General features: G+C 37.6%; 1 protein-coding gene and 2 long non-coding RNA genes across 6 annotated transcripts; all 3 read left to right on the top strand.

Annotated features, from left to right (window-relative positions):
• The first annotated feature begins 1,595 nt into the window (after positions 1–1,595).
• Positions 1,596–3,626, top strand: LOC115929742. Its single transcript, XR_004066706.1, has 2 exons — positions 1,596–2,173; positions 3,250–3,626. It is a non-coding gene; the product is annotated as an uncharacterized LOC115929742 (long non-coding RNA).
• Positions 3,627–11,755: 8,129 nt separating this feature from the next.
• Positions 11,756–20,708, top strand: LOC100890184 (isoaspartyl peptidase/L-asparaginase). Of its 4 annotated transcripts, none has more exons than XM_003726948.3 (7): positions 11,756–11,860; positions 13,744–13,973; positions 14,918–15,060; positions 16,531–16,691; positions 17,287–17,414; positions 17,775–17,888; positions 18,345–20,708. In XM_003726948.3, exons 2-7 carry the CDS (start codon positions 13,772–13,774, stop codon positions 18,563–18,565), a joined length of 969 nt encoding a protein of 322 aa, XP_003726996.1. In that variant the 5' UTR covers positions 11,756–11,860; positions 13,744–13,771; the 3' UTR covers positions 18,566–20,708. The 4 variants fall into 4 exon arrangements, with proteins under 4 accessions (XP_003726996.1, XP_011679936.1, XP_011679935.1 ...); XM_011681634.2 differs by having other exon boundaries at positions 11,768–11,808; XM_011681633.2 differs by having other exon boundaries at positions 11,792–11,860; positions 13,719–13,973.
• A 1,450-nt stretch (positions 20,709–22,158) lies between these two features.
• On the top strand, positions 22,159–23,579 carry LOC115929593. Its single transcript, XR_004066613.1, has 2 exons — positions 22,159–22,239; positions 22,834–23,579. It is a non-coding gene; the product is annotated as an uncharacterized LOC115929593 (long non-coding RNA).
• The last annotated feature ends 2,569 nt before the right edge of the window (positions 23,580–26,148 follow it).

The following is a 26,148-nucleotide window of genomic DNA, read 5'->3' as shown; positions in this document are numbered from 1 at the left end:
TTGTGGACTCTCAACAAGGCTTTCGTTTTAAAAAAAAAAGGAGGGGGTGTATAATAATAATAGGCCTATGATAATAATAATATAATAATAACCAAGATCATGAAAAGAAAAATCAAAGAAACATAACATATTTATTAAAAAATGATACTGTATAAATTCACTCTACTGCATTGTGGTGAAGAAAAAAGAGTTTTGAACGGGATAATGGAATTTCTGAATGCGATCAGGAAAAAAACTCACATGCGATCTTCCAACCAATCAGAACGTCAGAAAACGGAACTATAGATCAATAATGAATCTAAACCGGGGGAGAAAATCGAATGTGTCACTTGCAAGTAAGCATACGAAAAACATATTACGAGAAGTTTGAAATTTCTAATAACGTGCAACCTTCACTTTATATTCGGTCACCCGTCACCTATGATATTCGGGGAGGGAATAAGTATTGTGTAATTCTTAGTTCTTATGACAAACTGACATGTATTTTATTTATTTAAAGATATTCATTCAGAAGAACAAGATCAGTTTCAATTCACTGGTTTTACATCTCGGTCCTGTTAAAGAATAATAATAATAATAATAATAATAATAATAATAATAATAATAGCCTAATAGTCCACTCCAAATTTTATTAAACCGAAACGGAAATTCTTTTTGCCCAATTGATCGTGAGCCCGGCAGCCACTGAGCAGCGCCAGATCGACGTTGCTCTATCCCTTATTGTTGAACGCCAAACAAGGTAGCAACAACTCCCATCTTTTAACGTCTTTTGGTATGACGCGGCCGGGGTTCGAACCCACGACCTCCCGGTTGTGAGGCGGACGCTCTACTGACTATACATGATATATACATGAGCATATCGACAATGGTGTGAAAATGGTAAATTCAATACAATAATACCAAAGAAATTTACACCAAGTATATAACATGGAGCCCAGCAAAATTTATATAATGAACATATTGTATTTGTGATTGATTCATTGCTCACATTCCATATCTCATATCAAAGGGATGGTTGGATGCCCTAGATGATTATTCTGACATAATTGAGTGAAAACAAATGATTTTACAAAATATATACTGTAGATAGATAAAGCACCATGAGCACCAAGCGAAGGTAGATACAGGATACAGTTTCTAAAACATTACAAATACATAATACTGCATCAATCAAAATACATGAATAATACCACGAATATAGAAAGGACTAATGTCAATAATGATATGAGAGATTAGATATTTGCTAGGTTTCTCGAAAGCTTTTCGATCACGCTTACTGAAGAAAAGATTTGATATGAGAGAGGAAAAAAAGTCTTTCGATACTTCATTTGAGGCTGTTTAATTGGAAGGTCAAAACGATAGTGCAATTTATATTTCAATTGATCGCGGTACCTTAAATTGAACCTTAAAGTTAAAACAATTTCTCGGTGGTCAGATATTGTGTTGTAAGGTTTCTCTATGTGGTTTACCCTGATAGACAGTAATTTAACTTGGTTTGATTTTGTTCATGTAATCTTTTAGAAAATCTTATAACGATCATGACTGTGGTCTGTTGTTTTAATTCGAATCCTTAGATTTTCTTAATGATTTTCTTTAAGAAATAAATTAGTTTGAGGTTTGCATAGATTATTAAATAAAACCTCGCCAGATGTTCTCTTAACCCGCATTTCGCTCATTTTGTGAAAGTCAGTGCAAGAAGAACACCGGTCGTGAAACTTGTATAAATATCTTTAAAATTTGTTCTGTTCACCATCACTCGCGAATCTTCAACCTAAAGAAGACTTTGTTATTCTGCAGTCATGAAGAGCAGTAGTATGTTGATGTTGTTCCTGGTGGTTCTGGTAGCTATGCAGTGTTCTGCTGAACTACCCCCTCTTCCTCCAGATGATGCCGATGACGACGTAAAATACGCCGTAACATACGATGATGATGCAGGTACGATGATGCACGAGCAAGGTTTTAGGAGTCGACCCGCAAAAGGTGGTGTTTAGGTAGTACCCTTCTTCCTCAATAAGGTTGCGCTAAAATGGAGAAGAAAAAACACCCTCCAAAACTGATAGACAACTTGTGTTTTGGTCTATACCTCCTGTAAATGATGCCAGAGAGACACAAACGAATGTCAGAGAGGCACAGCCATAGCAACCTGAGGCTGGAGATGGTGTGATATAAAAAGGTAAGATATTAAAACTAATCTGACATTTTAAAAGGTTTTATCATCTTTGCAAATAGAAAAGGTCCAATGAAAACGCACTTTGGCATAGATTTGACTAAATTTAATGTGTCTGTGACTAAAATTGATTAAAATTCACTGCGTCGCTCACGTACCTTGTGACATACAGATGGTGCAGACGCAGTCTCGAAGCATATACATATACAACTCCTTGACGCAGGGCTGCGGTGACCTTTATGTCTAGTGCAAGGTTTTCATTTGTTCGAAAATTAGCGTCTATGGAACGGCAGCGTAGGAAATCATTACAGGAAAACAAAATCCAATAGACATTAGCTTATAACAATTAACGAAAATTGTCAGCTAGTTAAAAAATCTTGAAATTACTCTTATTTGATTATAAGTTAGCGAGGAAAACAATCTCTACAAAGTTTCTTTTTTATTCCTAGTTATTCTCCCATGGGAATCGCCATCTTGATTGAAACAGTAATATCAGAGTAGTACATAATTATCCATTGACCTGCACAGGATGGATTGCATCTCAAACAGGCCATTTCTAGGAGTAGTTCTGTGTTCGCCTTTGTCACTATTTTGAACAATTAGCAAAGTTTTTTTTCTGACCTAGCAACTAATTATGAATGCCAAATGTTGCTTAACAAAAAAAAAACTGCTCAACTTTTCCAAACAGCTGAATATCTTGTCACAATAATTGATAATAGAATATCCATTCATCTGGATATATTACCAAAACAGTCTATTATTAGAAAAACATTTTAATGAATTAATTTTACAGGTGAATGTCGTACGTTGTAGCTAAAGTACAGGCCAGTGGGTATCTCACAAGTTCTGACATCACTGTTTCAATCGAAATTGCGACTCCCAGGGGGGAGAATGGCTAGAAAGGAAACTGCAAACTTTGGAGAGATTATTTGCTTGCTAAACAATCGGATCAGACTAATTTCAAGATATTTTTAACTGGTTGACATTTTTGATAAGATAATCTGTTTCAGTTTCATTATCTGTCTTTTCGTTTCCTCACATTAATTTCATCTTCTATTTTTGTTTATCCCGTTAATATCCAGAACACGTAAATTCCGGAATGGTTTCTGGGACAGCGTCACCGATCATCCAACATTTCTCTCGGCCGATGTATTTCTAATTGGATTTAGTGATCAGTGAACAACAACAAAAACAACAATGACAACAATGATAATAATGACGACGACAACTGTGGGAGTAGGATTTGAGGCGGGACTGCACTACTTATAGCTACATGCGCCCTCTATACAACCAACAATGCCTTAGCGGTACCCATTGATCCCCATGGTCCCCTTTTTCTTATGTTAATTGATAGCTGATTTGATGTAATAACCACCTGCCAGTATGTGACCTAGCAGGGAGATATAATCCCTCCATGTCAAACTAGTACAGATAGGCTTTAATTGTAATTCTAAACAACTTGATATCCACCGTCCACGACGATTCAAGATATATGGTGGAACAGTCGTTACCGTGGTTAAATCATATCTTCCGGGCTTATGATCATATGATATAGTTAGTTTTCTTATTGGAACCGGGAACCATTGCGCGATGATAATAGATTGTAGCTGCTTACGGGTGTAGAAACAGCGCGCATGGATAAAGAAGTAATCGATTATCAAATGACAAAGAAATAAACAAAGAAGCAAAACAAAACTTACAATGACTTTAATGTAATATATCTTCTTATAAATTATGTGTATTATAAACATGATATCACACTCGTGCTTTGGTAATAAATTGAGTGACGTTGATTATGAAGCTAAAATATTTGTTCGAATGCTATTTTGTATTAATTCAAATACAACTTGCAGCTTGCGATCGGAAATTTAGAAGTGATTACAAGGTTTGAATAAAAACGGGAGTGGGAGAGAAAAAAAAAGAGAGAGAGAGAGAGAGAGGGGGGCAGAGAGGAGAAACAGACAGACAGAAAACCTGACTTGGCATACAGAGAGATAGAGAAAGGAGAGGGAGGAAGAGAAAGAAAAAGGAGAGAAAGAGGGAGAGAGAGAGAGAGAGAGAGAGAGAGAAAGAGAGAGAGAAAGAGAGAGAGAGAGAAGGGGGATGAGGGTGAAGAGAAAGAATGAAGAGTGGAGAGGAAACACAGAGAGAGAGAAATCCTGAGAGTTGGAGGGAAGGAGAAATGACGAGAGCGGGGGGGGGGGGGGGGGGTGAAAGGGGACAATGATAGATGGAGGAGTGGGGGGATGTGAAAGGGGACAATGATAGAGGGAGGAGTGGGGGGGGGGGGGTCGGAGGGAGGAGAAGAACAAGAAGATGAAGAAGGAAGAAGAAGAAGAATAAAGAGAGAGAGAGAGAGAGAGAGAAAGAAAGGCAAAGAGAGTGCAACAGAGAGGGGAGATGTATAAAGGATAGGTCTGACAGCTCTCAGAATCGTATATTAGTATACATCATTATACACCATGTCACTTTCCGATTGGACAATGGGCGATGAAACGTTCCTCACCCCCTCAGACTCAATACGAATAGACTTGCGTGGGGAAGATTATCTCAAAAATGGTTCACAGAAAATAAAAGGGATTAAACAACCTTCTAACACCCATCATTTTTTGTTGAAAATATCCCTCATAATTATAACTGGAGATCCCCATCCGGAAATGCCTTACATCTCAATCACACCAGAAGGTGTGAAAAAGCTTCTGTTCGATCTAAAACCTAACAAATCATCTTGGCCTGATCAATTGCTTGCTATATTCCTCAAAGAATGTGCCAAGGATCTGGCTCACATTTTATCAGCATTTTTTAATAAAAGGTGAACTTCCGTCAGACTGGCTTATATCCCACATCACTCCAATCTTCAAAAATCACCCGGCAACTACAGACCAATCGCTCTAACGTCAATCTGCAGTACTATTTTAGAACATATCCTTACCAGCAACATCATGTCACATTTAGACCGATTTAATATTCTTGTGGACTCTCAACAAGGCTTTCGTTTAAAAAAAAAAAAGGGGGGGGGGGAGGTGTATAATAATAATAGGCCTATGATAATAATAATATAATAATAACCAAGATAATGAAAATAAAAATCAAAGAAACATAACATATTTATTAAAAAAAGATACTGTACAAATTCACTCTACTGCATTGTGGTGAGAAAAAAAGTTTTGAACGGGATAATGTAATTTCTGAATGCGATCAGGAAAAAAAACTCATATGTGATTTTCCAACCAAACAGAACGTCAGAAAACGGCAATATAGATCAATAACAAATCTAAACCGGGGGTGAAAATCGAATGTGTCACTTGCAAGTAAGCATACAAAAACATATTACGAGAAGTTTGAAATTTGTAATAACGTGCAACCTTCACTTTATATTCGGTCACCCGTCACCTATGATATTCGGGGAGGGAATAAGTGTTGTGTAATTCTTAGTTCTTATGACAAACTGACATGTATTTTATTTATTTAAAGATATTCATTCAGAAGAACAAGATCAGTTGTAATTTACTGGTTTTACAGCTCGGTCCTGTTAAAGAATACATGAGCATATCGACAATGGTGTGAAAATGGTAAATTCAATACCATAATATCAAACAAAATTACACCAAGTATATTACATGGGAGCCCAGCAAAATTTATAGAATGAACATATTGTATTTGTGATTGAATCATTGCTCACATTCCATATCTCATATCAAAGGCATGATTGGATGCCCTAGATGATTATTCTGACATAATTGAGTGAAAACAAATGATTTAACACAATATATATAGATAAAGCACCATGAGCACCAAGCGAATGTACATACAGGATACAGTTTCTAAAACATTACAAGTACATAGTAAAGTAGTATTTATTTCCATAGAAAAGCATATACAATGTAACAATATAACAATACAAAATAAGATAACAAGGAATATTTCCTTCACATAGTGAATAGACATATTATAAAGACGTGAAAATCGTGGCCCAGGACGTTGACATTACTCAGGCAGGGCCTAACATGTAAACATATACATACAAACATATATACTTGTTCTAAGATCATTAGCAGTCAGAAGTATCAGTTATAATATGAAAAATTAATTATGGGGTTCGTTCAATCTAAAAATATAATAATATTTATGTAATGTAGAACGTAATGGTAAAGTTTAGCGGAGAAGGAGGATGAAGTGGGAAAAGGGAGGAAGAGAGACATAGCAAAGGAGAGAGACGGAGAGAATGAATTTACAACAGATTTCTTGATTGCATCTCACGGAGAATAAGCTGTATCGTATTATACACACATTTGTTATAAAAATTGACTTATCATTATTTAAAGAGTTCTCATGAATTTTGTAGTAAAAATTTTGGTCATTTGCTTCTAAATAATCACACATTTGAGTTGCTATAAAAGGTACATTGCATAGTTTACATTTATAGTTTATTCATAGTTTACAATTGATGATAAACTCGATTAAATTTAAAATCACTGATTTGTTTGTTGTTGTTAAAAGAATTAATGTCCAAGTATATATTTTGGTAGTTGACAAATACAATTGTAGCATCGAATTTCATTATTTAGTAATTGATTTGATAAAAATTGACACAAAATATACTTTCCAATTTCAATTCAGTCATAGACTTCAAACTATATAATTATATCAGTATATATCAATATCTAACATTCAGCTGTTATATTCGTGTCCTCCTGGTTCCTACACGTATTTTTCACATCTATAGGCTGTTATTGGAGGAGTGGAGGTAATGTCCATGCTGGGTCTTGTCTTGCATGGAAGATTGAAAATGATGACACTACAGCCATTTTTGAAATTTGATTTGACAGGGTTTTGGCGGTTACGTTTGCGTTAGCCATTTTGATTAGTGATTTAAGTGACTGAAAGTTGTGGTTAGTTAGTAGACCGCGACTCCCGACTTCGAATGCTATAAGGGATACATCAAAATTGCGGGCCGAAATGTTATGAATCAGGGGGGCATTATTGCATCAATCAAAATACATGAATAATACCACGAATGTAGAAAGGACTAATGTCAATAATGATATGAGAGATTAGATATTTGCTAGGTTTTTCGAAAGCTTTTCGATCACGCTTACTGAAGAAAAGATCTGATATGAGAGAGGAAAAAAAGTCTTTCGATACTTCATTTGAGGCTGTTTAATTGGAAGGTCAAAACGATAGTGCAATTCATATTTCAATTGATCGCGGTACCTTAAATCGAACCTTAAAGTTAAAACAATTTCTCGGTGGTCAGATATTGTGTTGTTGGGTTTCCCTATATGTGGTTTACCCTGATAGACAGTAATTTAACTTGGTTAAATTTTGTTCATGTAAAGCTTTTAGAAAATCTTATAACGATCATGACTGTGGTCTGTTGTTTTAATTCGAATCCTTAGATTTTCTTAAAGATTTTCTTTAAGAAATAAATTAGTTTGAGGTTTGCATAGATTATTAAATAAAACCTCACCAGAATGTTCTCTTAACCCGCATTTCGCTCATTTTGTGAAAGTCAGTGCAAGAAGAACACCGGTCGTGAAACTTATATAAATATCCTTAACTTTGTTCTGTTCACCATCACACGCGAATCTTCAACCTAAAGAAGACTTTGTTATTCTGCAGTCATGAAGAGCAGTAGTATGTTGATGTTGTTCCTGGTGGTTCTGGTAGCTATGCAGTGTTCTGCTGAACTACCCCCTCTTCCTCCAGATGATGCCGATGACACTGTAAAATACGCCGTAACATACGATGATGATGCAGGTACGATGATGCAAGAGCAAGATATGATGATTCCAACCGGCGGAAAAGGTGATGTTTAGGTAGTATCCTTCTTCCTCAATAAGGTTGCACTGAAATGGAGAAGAAAAAACACCCTCCAAAACTGACAGACAACTTGTGTATTGGTCTATACCTCCTGTAAATGATGCCAGAGAGACACAAACGGATGTCAGAGAGGCACAGCCATAGCAACCTGAGGCTGGAGATGGTGTAATATAAGAAGGTAAGATATTAAAACTAATCTGACATTTTAAAAGGTTTTATCATCTTTGCAAATAGAAAAGGTCCAATGAAAACGCACTTTGGCATAGATTTGACTAAATTTAATGTGTCTGTGACTAAAATAATTGATTAAAATTCACTGCGTCGCTCACGTACACAACTCCTTGACGCAGGGCTGCGGTGACCTTTATGTCTAGTGCAAGGTTTTCATTTGTTCGAAAATTAGCGTCTATGGAAGGGCAGCGTAAGAAATCATTAAAGGAAAACAAAATCCAATAGACATTAGCTGATAACAATTAACGAAAATTGTCAGCTAGTTAAAAAATCTTGAAATTACTCTTATTTGATTATAAGTTAGCGAGGAAAACAATCTCTACAAAGTTTCTTTTTTATTCCTAGTTATTCTCCCATGGGAATCGCCATCTTGATTGAAACAATAATATCAGAGTAGTACACAATTGTCCTTTGACCTGTATAGGATGGATATGATGTTGTATAAAGCTATTGTGCAACCAGAGCCATCGATGGAAAAAAACGGTAGCCATCTTGTTACTCCTGCATCTCAAACAGGCGATTTCTACGAGTAGTTCTGTGTTCGCCTTTGTCACTATTTTGAACAATTGGCAAAGTTTTTGTCTGACCTAGCAACTAATTATGAATGCCAAATGTTGCTTAACAAAAAAAACTGCTCAACTTTTCCAAACAGCTGAATATCTTGTCACAATAAGTGATAATAGAATATCCATTCATCTGGATATATTACCAAAACAGTCTATTATTAGAAAAACACTTTAATGAATGAATTTCACAGGTGAATGTCGTACGTTGTAGCTAAAGTACAGGCCAGTGGGTATCTCACAAGTTCTGACATCACTGTTTCAATCGAAATTGCGACTCCCAGGGGGAGAATGGCTCAAAAGGAAACTGCAAACTTTGGAGAGATTATTTCCTTGCTAAAAAATCGGTTTAGACTAATTTCAAGATATTTTTAAATGGTTGACAATTTTTGATAAGATAATCTGTTTCAGTTTCATTATCTGTCCTTTCGTTTCCTCACATTAATTTCATCTTCTATTTTTGTTTATCCCATTAATATCCAGAACACATAAATTCCGGAATGGTTTCTGGGACAGCGTCACCGATCATCCAACATTTCTCTCGGCCGATGTATTTCTAATTGGATTTAGTGATCAGTGAACAACAATAAAAACAACAATAACAACAATGATAATAATGACGACGACAACTGTGGGAGTAGGATTTGAGGCGGGACTGCACTACTTGTAGCTACATGCGCCCTCTATACAACCAACAATGCCTTAGCGGTACCCGTTGATCCCCATGGTCCCCTTTTTCTTATGTTAATTGATAGCTTATTTGATGTAATAACCACCTGCCAGTATGTGACCTAGCAGGGAGATATGATCCCTCCATGCCAAACTAGTACAGATAGGCTTTAATGTAATTCTAAACAACTTGATATCCACCGTCCACGACGATTCAAGATATATGGTGGAACAGTCGTTACCGTGGTTAAATCATATCTATCGGGCTTATGATCATATGATATAGTTAGTTTTCTTATTGGAACCGGGAACCATTGCGCGATGATAATAGATTGTAGTTGTTTACGGGTGTAGAAACAACGCGCATGGATAAAGAATGAAGTAATCGATTATCAAATGACAAAGAAATAAACAAAGAAGCAAAACAAAACTTACAATGACTTTAATGTAATATATCTTCTTATAAATTATGTGTATTATAAACATGTTATCACACTCGTGCTTTGGTAATAAATTGAGTGACGTTGATGATGAAACTAAAATATTTGTTCTAATTGTAATTTGTATTCATTCATATACAGCTTGCGATCGGAAATTTAGTAGCGATTAAAATGTTGGAGAGAGAGAGAGAGAGAGAAAGAGCGGAAATAAGGGGAGAAACAGACGAACAGAGAAACAGACATGGCATACAGAGAGAGATAGAGAAAGGAGAGAGAGGAAGAGGAAGTGAGAGAAAGAGAGAGAGTGGGAGAGAAAGAGAGGGAGCGAGAGAAAGAGATAGAGGGTGATAGAGAGCGAGAGAGAGAGAAAGAGAAAGGGAGAGAGAGAGAGAGAGAGAGAGAAATCCTCAGAGTTGGAGGAAAGGAGAAAAGGCGAGAGCGGGGGAATGTGAAAGGGGAGAATGATAGAGGGGGATCGGAGGGAGGAGAAGAACAAGAAGATGAAGAAGAAGAAGAATAAAGAGTGAGAGAGAGAGAGAGAGAGAAAGACAAAGAGAGTGCAGCAGAGAGGGGAGATGTATAAATAATAGGTCTGACAGCTCTCAGAATCGTGGTATTGTAACAGGTGGTCAACTTTGGAAAAGTTACATGCCACTTTCTCAAGTTAGCTCATTGATGACTGAGATGATGTCACAAGGGGAATGAGATCTGGAGGTTTTTGGGGTGGAGCTAAGCAAGTTTGAAAAAGAAATATTTCAAAAAATGTTTAAAAATCTATGAAACAAATTCAGAAGTTTACATATCAGAAATATGAGATATATTATCCAGGACTGCACACCAACAGGAATACACTTTTATTTCGATGTCATGGGCCCTTTAAAACCTAACAAATCATCTTAGCATGATCAATTGCCTGATTCCTCAAAGAATGTGTCGAGGAGCTGGCTCACATTTTATCAGCATTTTTTAATAAAAGGTGAACTTCCGTCAGACTGGCTATATGTCCCACATCACTCCAATCTTCAAAAATCGCCCGGCAACTAATGACCAATCGCATTAACCTCAATCTGAAGTACAATTTTAGAACATAATACCAGCAACATCATGTCACATTTAGACCGATTTAATATTCTTGTGGACTCTCAACACGGCTTTCGTAAAAAAAAAAAAAAAAAAAAAAGGGGGGGGGGTGTGATACTCAACTATAGTATCTACAATCAGCGACATAACAAAATATTTTGCTATAAACATGCAAGTCGACGCTGTGTTATTGAACTTCTCAAAAGCGTTTGATCGCGTTCCGCATATTCGACTGCTTAAGAAGATCCGCCATTAGGAGATAAGAGGAAAAGAACTCGGCTGGATAAAAACCTTTTTAACACAAAGAAAACAACGATTAACATTAGATGGAAAATGTCCTCAGCTGCAAAAGTTACGTCAAGTGTGCCTGACTGTATCTCCAACAGTACCTTGATAAGTTTATACGCTGACGACAGATTAATTTACCGGGAAATAAATTCGGAAATGGACCCCAAAACTTTCCAAAAGATCTCGACGCCATCTGGGGATGGGGACCCGACTAGCAAATGGTTTTTAACACGGACAAATGTTTTATCATGCACTCCACATCAAAGAAATCCCCAAGAAAAAGAAATTATGCGACAACACTCTGCAAGTGACTTCTAGCCACCCCTACGTGGTCAACCACCAATTTAACCCTCTGACGCGATGCGGGACCCCGCTTTGTAGGAGTACTTATCCAGAACCAGAACCATCTCTATTGTCACTCTCACACACAAGTACGTAAAAATCATTGATCTTTTCAAAAAACCTAACGAAGGAAAACGCCGTAAAACCTATTATGCAAAGCTGTACACCGCGACCTTTTTAGGCCTACACTCTCATCTTCGACAAGGTATTATACTATCCTTATTCGTCTGCACATTTACGATTACCTTGAATCAATCGTAAGTCTATTTATACCATTTATTGAAGTTATTTTTTATTTGTTGATATTTTATTTTGTTATTTTATTCACTTGCTGATTATTTTTCTTCCGTCTGATTGCTTCCAGGGTGTAGGGCATAATTATTATGGATACAGAGTGATCGAAAAATAATGTCCCTTGTCCAGATTGGCGCGTTTTAGGAGATTGATTTGCATACTAGTTTGGCCGCCTTTTGGGTACTGCTAGCAGCCGCTTTACCCCAATTCAGGTTGAATAAGATGCCAAGAAGTCTAAAGTTCAGAAAGAATATATCATACGGAAGACAACTGGTATGGCATTGTAAATAAGCCTAATGAAGAATTGTTACAATGTGAAAGCTATGAGATACTATATCAATGCAATGTGATTTTTTTTACAGCTTCATCTACTGGTAGATAATTTGATGTAAATATGTGGGAAACAGATAAACTCCGGGAAATTCGTTTTAGGGTGTAGGTCTACTTTACTGATATCCGGAATCTCTCTACCCCTCCGATACTGGGGTGTGTTTGTGTGGGCGGAGGGGAGGGGGGGATCCCGTTTTTGTTGTCTCCCTGGTGATGTAATTTGGAAATCTCCCGTCAGCCCTCCCAAAACTACACATTACAGTGTACTTTCGGAGGGGTCTCAGACCCCCTTAAAAAAAAATTCCTGACGAGGTACAAAAAATTGTCTTCTTTGACCTAGATCAAAGTCAAGGGGCGTGGAGGGACCGGGAGGTGGAACATCAACCCCATGGACTACATACGGTTATTATCATGTAAATATTTTGCTTTAATTGCGTGCATGCGGTACAGTCATGCGGCAGTAGGTCCAAAAAGTGCTCTATTTCCAATTTTACTTGACCGGTTCAGTTTCTGAATACGTAATGACCAGGAACAACAAGATAAAAAAGTGTATGGACTTGACAAAGTATACAAATTGTCATGATTAACACATCGAAAAAAGGAGGAATTAGATGTTCATTACATACTTTACTTGTCTTGAAAACATATGACTACGTTGGTGAAAACAAATAACGCTGCACCCTTGGACCCTCCAGAGCATAAAAGTGTGTTGCAGTCTTTAATCCGTGTTTGCTTTTTGGGGGGGGGGTCATTTTCAAATTCTTCGGGGGGGACGGGGGGAACGACCCCCTAACAAATTGAGGGAGGAAGTGTGGGGGCCTCTGTCCCCCGCGGGATCGCCACCCCTACAACGTACACTTAAAACATAATTTATTAATACATCCCCTGTAAATTTGACTGTTTTTTGTGTGTGTGTTTGGGGGGTCGTAACTCAAGATTGAGGAATGAAAGGTGGACTACCGGGTAGTTAGATAAGGGTCTTCGTTGGACACCTTTAGATGTAATCTTTGATATGTCATATTCTCAAGAAACATAAATCGTTTCAAAAAAGTACAAAAAGTACAATATTTGGTAAGGGTATGAATAATTTAGTTGTTAACTGTTTGCCAAACGTTACGCGTACGTACCGTGACCCAAATTTCTAAAAACGTCGGACTTTGGCTCTTTGCTCCGCTCTTTGCGTTTTATTGCTTAAACAATGTATACATTTTTCACACTCTAATTTTGTCACCTGAATAATAATACAATACAGGCAGAACGTCTCTTTCCCGGGGTCTCTTTCCGCTAGAACCTTACAAGTCGAATGGACAATCCAATTCAGCTGATATTCACCGTTGCCCGTTCAGTTTGGATGGTAATACTCTAAACAATATTATTTTACGTTTTTCAGTTAAAGATGGGCGAGTCAGCGAAATGTGTTTGGGGGGAAAAACAGTAAATAGCTGATTGCTGCTTTAATATTTATATTATCATTTATATAATTTCATACAGCTACTTAACATCTGAATTTTAACAGGGCTACGTATAATTGTATAACGAGTATTATGGAGGAAGGTTGTCGTGTTCCAGCCATTGCAGTACACGGTGGTGCGTGGGCCATACCTGATGACCTGAAGGCGGATAGTTGCAGAGGAGTGGAGAGAGCTGTCCGGGTAGGCTATAAGGTCCTTGAGGATGGAGGGACAGCAGTAGATGCAGTAGAAGCAGCTGTCAGTGCTCTAGAAGATGATCCTGTATTTGACGCGGGTGAGTCTCCATCACATTACCAGTGGGGTATCCACGAATAAATTGTTAAGAAGGGGGGGGGGGGGGGGTAGGCCTAGAGTAGTATAGTTTAGACTCACCAGAAGCACAAGCTGAAAATGGAGATGGAGATGGAGATACCAAGATATTTATAATTACAATATACCAATTTATATCACAAAATTATAAATTCAAAGTACTCTCTCTCTCTCTCTATTTCCCGGGAGTCACGTTAGTGAGCACTATATAAGAGTGAAAATCGAATTATTGTAGAATATTTTCACTATTACTTCTGTCCACAACTATCTTATTTTTAATTGGATGTTGTTCAAACTTTCACTGCCCCTTTCATTCATTTTTCTGCTTCTATTAAAAACCCATTTAATATCAGGGTGGACTTCCCCTTTAACTAAATTGACAAAATTAATCACCTAACTCTTATTATGATATACCAACGTGCATTAATCACGTCTCGAGATGAGTCATATCGGCTGCTAAAGGGGCGACGAGCAAGAGTCGATGTGCCCTCCCTTAAAGGGAAAGACCAGTTATGGTCATGCGATTGCATTGTGAAAGAAACGTTGTGGAATCGATCAGAAAAGGTTGATCATCTAGCATCTAGCATCTGCAAGGTTCTGGAATCATCAAAATGATAAGAAATTTGGCCCATTCTTCGTAAAGTTACAAGCACTATACACAGAAAGATGTATATGGGACTACCCTATATCTCTCACAGACCATGAGAGAAACAAATTTATCAAATATATGAATTAGTAGGCGGTTTCCCGGCAAATTTTTTATCATCATGTATTAGTCAAAACATATACTTTCACATGACTGGTAATGAGAGCTTCCATTTCATTTTTTGAAATTGGGGCGTGTCCAATACTGGTCTTTACCTTTAATATACAACCTCCTATGGTGTGTCTATTTTTTTCATCTCATAGGAACTGGCTCTGTTCTGAACTATGATGGCGATGTTGAAATGGATGCTATCATTATGGAAGGGAAAGAGTTAAGATGTGGAGCCGTTGCTTGCGTCAATAACATCAAGAACCCCATCTCATTGGCTAGGAAGGTCATGGAAGAGGTAATTTGGCGGAACTTTACCTATTGATGATGATGATGATGATGATGATGATGATGGTAATAAATATTTAAAATAATAATTATAAATAATAACAATAATAATAATAATAATAATAATGATGATGATGCTGATGATGATGATGATGATGTATTTATGTAGCGCATTTTCCATATACTTCATAATTATGCGCTCTTTAATTATGCTATTAGCAAACAAAGTGAGTTTTTAAATATTTTTGAAGGTATTGAGAGATTGCTGGTTGAGGAAAATTCTGGGTAGGTTATTCCACAATTTGGGAGTACCAGTTATGAATGCTAGATGTCACCAAGATTAGTGTACATGGGAAGCATCTTGATAGATGGATGGTTAAGCATGATGCCTAGGAGCGGTGGGAGTACCTGGGTGTATTCAGATGGGTAGGGAGGAGCGGTGGGAGTACCTGGGTGTATTCAGATGGGTAGGGAGGAGCGGGGCCATCGATGCGTATTTTGTAGTGAATCCGGGACCTGATGGGTAACCTGCTCAATTGACAAGGAAATTGTTTTAGAGTCTTTGGTAAGTAAGAAGAAATAATTATATTACTATTTCTACTGCTACTACTTCTACTACTACTACTACTACTACTACTACTACTATACGACTACCCACTAATAATAATAATAGTCATAATGATAACAATAATAATTGTAATTCTATTTTATGTACAACCTCTTGTATGACAGACAAGAGTCTTCACCAATATACCACAATTTCACGATACAAAAAATAAAAAATAAAAGAATCCCGTTCTCTAGGTTAATTTTAAACCATAACACGTTCAGGATTCATTTATGTCATGGAAATCTTGCTCACTCTTGGCATGGGTATGCATTTTATGTGAAATAATTCAATGATTTTGCCTTAGGTTTTATCAATAATGTCTTTGCAAAATGTTAAATATGAAAATAACTTGATTGTCTGAATTGTAAATATCATAAAACAGTCAATAGGATATGCCCTGCATAACATGAGCTAACTAGACAATGTACTTAGATCATTACTATCGCGATGTATTCCCACCAGAATTGTGTTTGTTTAGTACTTTAGTCAATACCGATAAGGTGACCTCCTCGTGACATCTCCTTTGAAAGGGAATAAAGTCCATATCCATTTTATATGAAAAGAATACAAAATCTACCCAGGGTATCAAAATTAATAGTAAGCAATTAGCAGGAATTCTGAGGATTTCTCCCCTTAGAAGAAATTTTTGAACGTGAGGAACCTTGACAGTTGACCCTTTCTTAATCCTTCTTGCTTGCTTGTTGGAAAATATTGCTTCCCTGCATGTCTTCCCCAACATCTCTTATACAAAATCATAAAAATGTTCCACTTTAACTCCTGGCGGTCAACCCGGATGTCTCCACATCCAGAGTGACAGTCCCTGATAGGATGAACCCATCTTGAATAATTATGTTTGCTCTCTCAATCTAGACGGACCATGCACTTCTTGTTGGACATGGAGCTAATAGGTTTGCTAGTGAGATGGGGATCGAGAAAGTACCTACCTCAGACTTGGTTACAGAGGATGCGAGGAGAACATGGGAGGAGTGTCGCAAGTTCAAGAAGACCGTAGATGTTTTCTTTTCCAGTAGGTAAGAAGAACTCAGATTATTTCTGCATCAGAGTTTTTCAAGAAATTTAAGTCCAAGGAGTAGGTTCTGTTAAAACAAAACAAAAATACCCAGCACAATCAAAATGGAGCACTAACTTAATGAGCGCGGGGGTTACCACCCATCCGGGCCCTTTCATGTGTCTTTGCAGTGGCCATTAATCCAAACTTATGAAAGGAAATCGACTTTTTAAATTGAATATGCCTTGTGATTGGACCGTATCTCTTAAGACTTGGGTTTTATTATGATGTCAGGATATCGCATTGTCCCTAAAGTAAAGCGTATGGCACCTACATGCCGATGTAAGTTGGTCTAGTGGTTATGGCTCTCTTCAATCTTGTGTCTTCCTATACAACGACCCAAGGTTCAATCCTGAGTCAAGTCTTGTGGAAGATGATTTTTAGGGTCGGTCTACAGACGTGAATAGTCATAATTATCTATTTGATACACGTCTGTAAAAATCAGATGAAATAATGCCTCCCCCTCTAAGCTTTCTTTTCCTCGTCGCCTCATAAGATCGTTAATAATTTATGAAAAGTTTGTGAACATTCTTTCTGCTATAACCCTATTTGTACAGACCGGAAGCTGGACACGAGACAGTGGGTTCTGTGGCCAGTGATAAGTGGGGCAATGTCGCGTGTGCCACATCGACTGGGGGCATCTCGGCAAAGATGGTCGGGAGGGTCGGTGATAGCCCTATTATAGGTAAGAGCTCCAATGAGTCTTGATGAATTCACAGGAAGTATCATAATGTGATTTCCGTTTGGTTTGTGTCATTACTTTTAATCTATCCCATTTGAGAAATTGCTTATATGAATATTGTGAACTATGTATATCACATTGTTTTTGTATTTCTTGTTCGTTTGACGGACGACAAACTACAGATCGTTTCACTCTTTCAATTCCTATGTTAGATGACCTACTTGCACATGCGACGATGGTCAAAATAATTTCAAGTTACCCTGAATAAATCCTAAGAAATATTTGTATCATTAAAATCGTCTATACTTTCATGTCAACTACCTTGAAATTTAAAACAGTTTTTTCCCTCTCTGTTGTCTGCAGGAAGTGGCGCCTACTGTGATAATGCATACGGAGCAGTATCAACTACAGGCCATGGAGAAAACATCATGAAAGTGACACTTTCTAAGACCATCATCAGCTATATGGAACATTTAGGTATCACATCGAACTTTGATTATTCCTTATCACTTTTGTATGTTAAGGTTTGTAGATTTTGTTTTTGGTCTCAGCTCTATTAGTGGGAACCTTATTTTCTCACGTTTATTTGCATTTTATTGATAAATAAACTAGATAATGTACAATATTCGGAAGGCTTTAATTGTTCAACGTGGGTTTCTGCTATATTATGTACAAAGGGATTTAGACCAAAATAATTTCCTTTTTGACATCTCAGTGTTTGAGTCTTGCCAGTTGCTTAATTCGAAAGAAATAATGCATGGTCGAGATCAGTTACTCTATGTTTATGTTTTCCCCTCTCTCTCCTACTCTCTCATTCTTTCCTCCCTTTCTCTTTCTTTATGCTTGCTTTATACCGTCTTCTCTTCTCCATCGATTCTCCATCTGATCCGAATGTATAACAGAATCTTGTCCGTAACCTTATTTCTTGTCCAGGTTTATCCGCCCAAGAGGCAGCTGATAAAGCCATTGGATTCATGGCTAAGAGAGTAGGAGGTGTTGGAGGTGCTATAGTACTCAGTTCATCTGGTCAACTCGCTAAGAGCTTCAACTCAGAACGTATGGCATGGGCCTTCGCTTCCAACAACTCTGTTAGATATGGCATTGATCCCGAAGATGATATCGATGCAGGGTCAGCTAGCACAGGGGGTGTTTGATAAAAATCCCAAGTTAAAAAAAAAAAAAAAAAAAGACATATTTTTCTAAAAAGAAAATCCCTACATTTCATTTTGAAGCGTTCATTCGGAACGTCTGTAACCCAAAGGTTCATGTAGATTTAGTACTAACTTTTGCATATGCATATCTGCTGTTTCGTAGTCGAGTGGTTTAAACATCCATGTAAAGGTCGTAGGTTCTTAGTAGGTCCATGCTATAACCCCGACGCGGCACTTATAGATTTGATCAATGCATTTTATCTACATTGCTCCTCTTCACCCATGTGTCAAATGGATACCTGGTAGGATACCAATCTCACTGTGACTGGCGACTGGCTCGAATGCTACTAGGAGAAGTGGAGAATGTTCACCGTAAAATGCAGAATCGCAAGCGAATCCAGTGACCGGTAGAGCGCTTTATAAGAAACAGTCATAATTTTTGTTCGTGTGCTTGTAATTTTATGTAGTCCGCATTGTCTTATCATGACAAGATTTCATACTTACCTCATATGACGTAAAATGTGGCCTGTACAGTTTGGGTCACAACTGGACTCGAAGGCTGTGATATTCATAATTTAGTCATCCGATGATTAAATCTAGAGGCTATTACATCAAAATATCTACTTTAAGATCTTAACGACTTTCATGAGTATCTTATCAAAGTATATCAAAGTTAATATCTATCAATATATCTAACAACACTTTGTTTGAAAGAAAGTCTCTGATTTACACGAAAATGTAAAATGGTAGAATCAACCAACTTTAAATCATTTATTAGAATACTGCCCTCTAAAGGACAAAACAATTATGTCTTTGTAAACGGAGCATCACTCGATCGCATCGAATTGAACATAAATCATGAGTGGGGATATCCTGGAACATTTATGATAGTAGTGACCAGATTAAATTGATTTGGTTTATTTAGTCAAAAGGCTTAATGTATCCTTTACTCAGGTTGTGGTTATCTCAGGGGAAACACTATAAAGGTCCAAGTAATACCATGATTACCATTACAGGCCTATTAGAAATTATTTCAATATTTTGCAGTGTATCAGACTTGAAATTATAGCCCATATAAATATATATATATATATATATATACAAATTATAATATAATTTGATATAATTCAATCTGAAGGAGTGCTTGTGGAACGAAACGACGATACTCAATCAGAAAGACTGTCAGTATTACTGCCCTTGGCAGATTACAGCCGAGTCTGTAAACGTGTTTACATAAATTTGTCACTTTTATTGTAAATATTAAAATGGGTGCTTTTTTGACTTGTATTTTTGGATGTAACGCCATTGATATTATGTTTTTATTGTGTTTTATAATCTGTATAATTTTGTATATTTTTTGTAACACATCTGTACCAGTGAACGAATTTCCATTTTATATGGACAATAAATCATTTAAATTCAATTCAATTAAATTTAACACACATGAAACCTTTTGACCTTGATCGAATATGTCACGTCACATATTATATAGAATTATTTGCTTTGTGAATGTATTATATTGTGTGAGCAAAATATCGGTGTACCTCATGTATCATATCCGGTCATGCGAGAAAATGTTTCTTTCTTCTGACATTTATTTTAATTTCTTTGTTTGCTTGTTGTTGTTCTTTCTTCCTTTGGCTAGCTCTGTCTCGGCATGCTCATCAATCAAGAAGCTTGTGAACATGAGGCAAATACTTGTAACAATGATGTAACTTATAAAATATTGAAGAGTGTGATGTATTGTACTTATAAAATAAGCAACCTTGGTTAAGACGAATAAAGTATCAACCATCGATTTTAAACACAACAATATATTTTATCATTGACATGGAATGAGACTTGGATATGTTGTATATGTAACATTATCTTACAACATTCCGTAATTACACATTCACATTGTTTAATTTCTACTTTTCTTCTCGTACGTATTTTCATTTATTAAATTCTTCCTATCATGAATATGAAAAACTGTAAGAACTATTGATTTATGTGTAAACTTGGGATATCCCATCTCAGTATTGATTTTATATCTGATTATCAGTAGAAGATATAGATACAGCACTTGATTTTTGTTAGTTTCGCCGTTATTCTAACCAGGGACATAATTGTTTGATTTAGATTATAAAATGAAAATATTGCTTGATGTGTTTCGTTTTTGTGTGTATGTGATTGTATGAATAAGCTGAAGACCATGATGAAGTATTTTAAGGGACAGATGCATGTGCTAGTGGGGTAGGGGCTTACGATGTGATGTCAGCCATATTATATCCAACCTATTTCAGGAAGTCGGAGCTATTTTATCCTCTTTTACCCTCCTTCACATCCGATGATGTCATGATCTCGACGCCCATGTAGGGATGCCCCATTACGTCATAGGGATGTCGGGGAATCCCATCGTTTTCTACCGTGGAATAAAGCTTTAGTGACGTCAATACAGGGTGAGGTGCCAACCCCACACGAACAACAATGATGTGTTTTTTTAATTATGTGTTTACACTGCGTGTTGTGAGCTCTGCATTATGCATCAAAATGTCGGTTTTCAATGATTGAAAACATAAAATTTAACACTTTGTAAAATTCTTTCCTTGCCAATGAACATCGCAAAAACTGTGCCGACCTCCCTATAAAATCTGGCTCGGCTGCTGATGCAGAAAACATGGACTACAATTAGGCCTAATTTGTGAACTCCGCTCAATTCATGGAGAAACAAAAAACTGTTGTATGAAATGATGCAACTCATATGATGCATCTTTATTAAAAACAACTTGAAGAAAGGGTACCAAAAAGTCATTTGGCGAACGGTATCTGAATTTCAAAGAGAAAATCACACTTCCAGAAAGTTCATTTTCTGCCCATGACACCTCAATCAGAAAAAATGAGCCAGGGATAACAAAGTCCTGTTTGTTTAAAGTAATAATTGCATTACCATAATTTTATTAAACAAATTCGTTTTCACTGGCTGCCTGCCGTAGCAACAAACAAGAAACTCCGTTTCGTTGACGAGCAGTTGTAGCCCCTGTTTGGTGCAACATTAATATTATATATAAAGTTATACGCATTTCATCACATGTTTGTAATATTACATGTGAGTCCATGAATTTTATAACTTTGCCCTTTTCACCTTAGTGGACATTCCACATGCCCAGTGCAGTGAGGAAATACATAGTACATATATTTGCCCATAGTCTATGCATACGAGTACACACGTGTGCCTTGTATGTGGTATACCAACTGTTCCTGGAACCAGGGGAGAACATCACCGTCCCCCTGAAACATGAGTCATGAGTCATGTGTGGTCAAGATTGACCATGGTTGGGTCACTCCATTCTTTTAGCCTAGGGGTGTTATGGCCTATGAATTAATGTACATAACTACATACTGTATCAATTATGATTGTTTATTGATTGTTTATCTTTCTCCACTTGGGAAAGTTATTTATATGATTATACAATGTTTCATCTATATCAATGTTGTATGATGTAAGTGTTAAATGCTTATCCTGAACATGTATTAATGAAAGTACTTAAGCTTTTTACCTCTAAGTTGGGAGATGGCATAAACCATCTCAAAGTCAGCCATCTTCTCCTCATCATCAGCCTCTTTTGTCTCCAACCTCCATTGGGACAACACCATATTAATTGTCGCTGACAATATTTAATATTTCTTCTCTTTAGGTAAGCACATTATTACACTTTTTGAATATCTTACTCAATTATAACCAACTGTTGGCATTATGTATTTCTCAAGAGTGGATGGTTATGCAGTTGTGAGATTTAAATGGATTTTGTGTGAAATTGTTGTAGAGATGGGAGAAAGTGATATCTCATGCTGTTAAACCATGTGATGCTATTGAATCATTCTTTTAACTTGTAAACTTATTACAGTTATTCCTGATTATTACTAACCGATGAAAATATACAATGACAATGATACTCTCTGTTATTCTGGCTGCGCGCGTGAAGCATAATTCTATACCAAATTGCAATGGGAATTTACTTGGCGCAATATCACAACGAGAGCTTTCTAGTTCATAAAAGCCTCCTTAAACAGAGAGTACTATCGTCATCATATATGTTGCATGTTTTTCTGTAAATATTATTTACTAACCATTTCAGTTTTGATGTATTGGCATGAGGATAATAATAATGATAGTAATTAATTTAGAGAATAATAGTAAAGATATTATTCGTGCTCTTTTGTCTCCAACCTCCATTGGGACAACACCATATTAATTGTCGCTGACAATATTTAATATTTCTTCTCTTTAGACAACGTCACAATGAAGGTCGTCGCCTCAGCACTAACCATTTCAGAACCCTCATGTCCAATTGATATAATATAGGATGTAGATGTAGTAGTGATAAGTTATGTATGACCTTGTAGGATTAGTATAGATAGTTATAGTTCAGTTAAATGTTATTGTTTTTGTTAAACTTCTATGACTTTATAGAAGTGCATGAAGATAAGTTGTAAATAATAAAGGGAAAAGACATCCCAATATATACTCACATAAATAATGAGTAGTAGTTTAGATTTTCAGACTCTTGTGTGTAGTGATTGAATGAGAGTGATTGCTTTGATTGTGTAACTGTATGTTCGGTGATATGTTCTCAGTGTTCGTGGTATGATTGATTGTTTGTTTATGTGATGTACTTGGTGTGCGTAGTGTGTGTGTGAATCCTGTGGTAACCGGCATAAAAGGGGGGATTATTTGCAGGGGTACTAATTAAAGAAAAGTTCCCCGATATGCAATTTTGTATCAGACTTCCGCTGCTATTATGAGTAACTGTGTGATTATTATATGATCCTCACCCCACCCCAAAAATGTCGGTGCTACAATTGGTAGCAGAGCGAGGTTGTTTGTTTTTATAATATATTTTTCTATTTTATTGTTTTTCTCTTTTGGTTGGTCCTATTTGTATTTTTAGTTTGGTTACACGTTCTTGCCTGATCGTATGACATACAACTTTAATATTTACTTTAATAGTGACATACTAAATGACTTACCAACCTAGCTAACACAATGACATGACCTTGACCCCTTGTTTTGACTGATAGACTGGTATGAGAATTGTGAACTGATACTTTTATGGTATTTAAGTTTACTGCTAAATTGATTGATGCAACTGGTTATAAGGCTATCTAAGGTATAGTAGTCTCAATTGCCAGGTTTTTGGTTTTGAGTTTGTTTTTGTTTTGTTTTCTTTGCTAGTATATATGATATTACTTCGATCATATTTGGCAAGTTGTTGTTGTCTGCTTCTGTTTTCTTAGGTGCCGGAACCTATTTGTTGTTTACCTCTTATATTTCTTGGTCGCAACAGCTCTCTCTCAGCGTGTTACCTGCATTTGTTTTCTATTTGGTATATATTGTTTGTACCATTACTTTGTTTTTTTATTTGGTATAAGGATTTGATTAATTGTAACATGTCTCTCGAGGACAGCACTTTCCTTGTCCCTGATGAGGAAAAACTACTTTCTAGTGCTGACCCTGACACCTTAAGTAAGTTTTTGACAGAGTCTGGACTTACCCTTTCCCAACTCGAAAAATTGGTGAAAGGGTGTTCAATAGGTAACCCTCCCCCTGTCCACACCCCTGTCCCTTCCCCCAGCTCCCCTTCCCCGCCACCTGCCCATAGTCATGGCATAGTTAATGCTCCACGTCTCCCCCGTCTTGGCCTCTTCTCAGGAAAAGAGCCAGTAAAACAAGGCGAGGTAGACTGGGAGACATTTAAAGATGTCGCAATTGAGGTTGCGTCAATGGCCTCAATTGACGAGCAGACAAAAAGGCGCGAGATCGTAACTAGGCTTTGTGGACCTGCTAAGGACTTTGCTAGGCAAGTTTCCCCAAGCTCCACTGCCCATGGACTCGTATCTTTTTTAGACAATGTTTATGGCGCAGTGGAGAACAAGTCCCTTCTCCTTAGCGAGTTCATGTCCATGTCCCAGGAAAAAGGGGAAAAACCCTCAGACTTCCTTAAGAGGACTCAACTAAAAATCAACAAGTTGGTGGAGATAGGAGAGTTTTTACCAGACTCGGCAGACCAGAAACTTTTAGATAGGTTTAGGATGGGATGCCAGGATGAGTACATCCTCTCTGTGACCAATCTCCATCAACAAATTGTTGCGCCCCCATTCCACAGATTGATTAGCCTCATCCGAGAAGCAGAAGCCACTCGTGATGCAAAATATACCCAAAAGCGCACTGTTAAAAGCTATCCTCAGCAGCTTGGCGCGCCCAACCCATACCTCCCTTACCCATCCCCATCCCCACCACCACCAACACCACCACCACCCCCTCCTACTCCAATGATGTATCAAGGAAACCCCCCTAATCACCAAAAGAAAAACAGACCTCCTCAAAATAGGCAAGGCCCCCTTAAACCCGTTAACTCGTTCGATAGGGATTGTCCAGTTAGGGTTCTGGTATGCTATAATTGTGGCGAATTCAACCATTTTGAGAGGGAGTGTAAAAACCGCCCCAATGAGGAATTGAAGAAAAAGAATTTGGCCCGCAGAAAAGAAATTCTCGCAGCCTGGGAGGCCATGGCAATAGAAAGTGCCCCCTCCTTCCCCCAATCCCCACTCACCCCCTCCCAAACTCCCAATCACCCAAACATGTAAGGACCTCCGTTAGTGGGCGAACGAGAGGCCGAAATAAAAAGCGCCCTAAAGTAGTGCCCCAACAACACCATAATTCCCCATCTAAGTTAGAAGTAGAAATTCCCCCTGGGTTGATAGGAGAGTCTTGTGAGACCAACTGTACCCTTGGTAGTAATAATGTTAAAACTACCTGCCTAATAGATAGTGGCAGTGTAGTCACCACCATCCAAAAACATTTCTATGACTCCCACCTGAGTAGTTTATACCCATTACAGCACCTGGCTAATTCGTCACTGCGTATTGAAGGTGCGAATGGGCAGTCAGTGTTGTATGAAGGGTATATATCCATCCCCATTTGCCTCCCTGAAGAGATAGTAGGTATAGACACCCCAGTAAATGTTCTTGCAATAATCGTTACTTGTCGCGTCTCTTGCCCCTCCCCAGTCATTGTAGGAACTAATGTTTTTCGTAGCCTTGCAACTGCCTGCAGGGCACATTTAGGCCCCAAATTTCTATCATTACTTGACATCCCCACCTCAATATATGCTTGCTATCAGAAGGCTGCATATGAGGTGAGGATGGGAGATCCTACCACAGGAAAGGTAGGACAAGTTCGTTGTAGACTGCGACGCCCCCTCACAATCGAGCCTGACCAGGCTCTACAGGTAGTTGGAACCCTGTACAGCTCCCTGCCCCCTGGTAAGCACAATGTTCTGGTGCAAGAGGTGGAGGATCCTCATCGCAACCAAGACATTCATGTTGTAAATGCTATCCAGGAAGTGTTTGGCAGGAGAGCCAAAGTGAAGGTGAGTATCAGTAACAACACAAATGTCCCCATTACTGTCCACAATAGACAAGTAATAGCAGAGGCATTTACCTACATGTGGGATAGACCTCTCGCTCAAGTATGCGCTAATGTGACTGGACTAATGACTAAAGACCATGACTTTGACTCTGTAGGATTGACTGTACCATGTTAC

Source organism: Strongylocentrotus purpuratus, unplaced genomic scaffold (assembly GCF_000002235.5).
Source record: "Strongylocentrotus purpuratus isolate Spur 01 unplaced genomic scaffold, Spur_5.0 spur5_scaffold_5, whole genome shotgun sequence".
NCBI lineage: Eukaryota > Metazoa > Echinodermata > Echinoidea > Camarodonta > Strongylocentrotidae > Strongylocentrotus > Strongylocentrotus purpuratus.
Note: the sequence above shows the minus strand (reverse complement) of the source record. Positions and strands in the feature narration are given on the sequence as shown.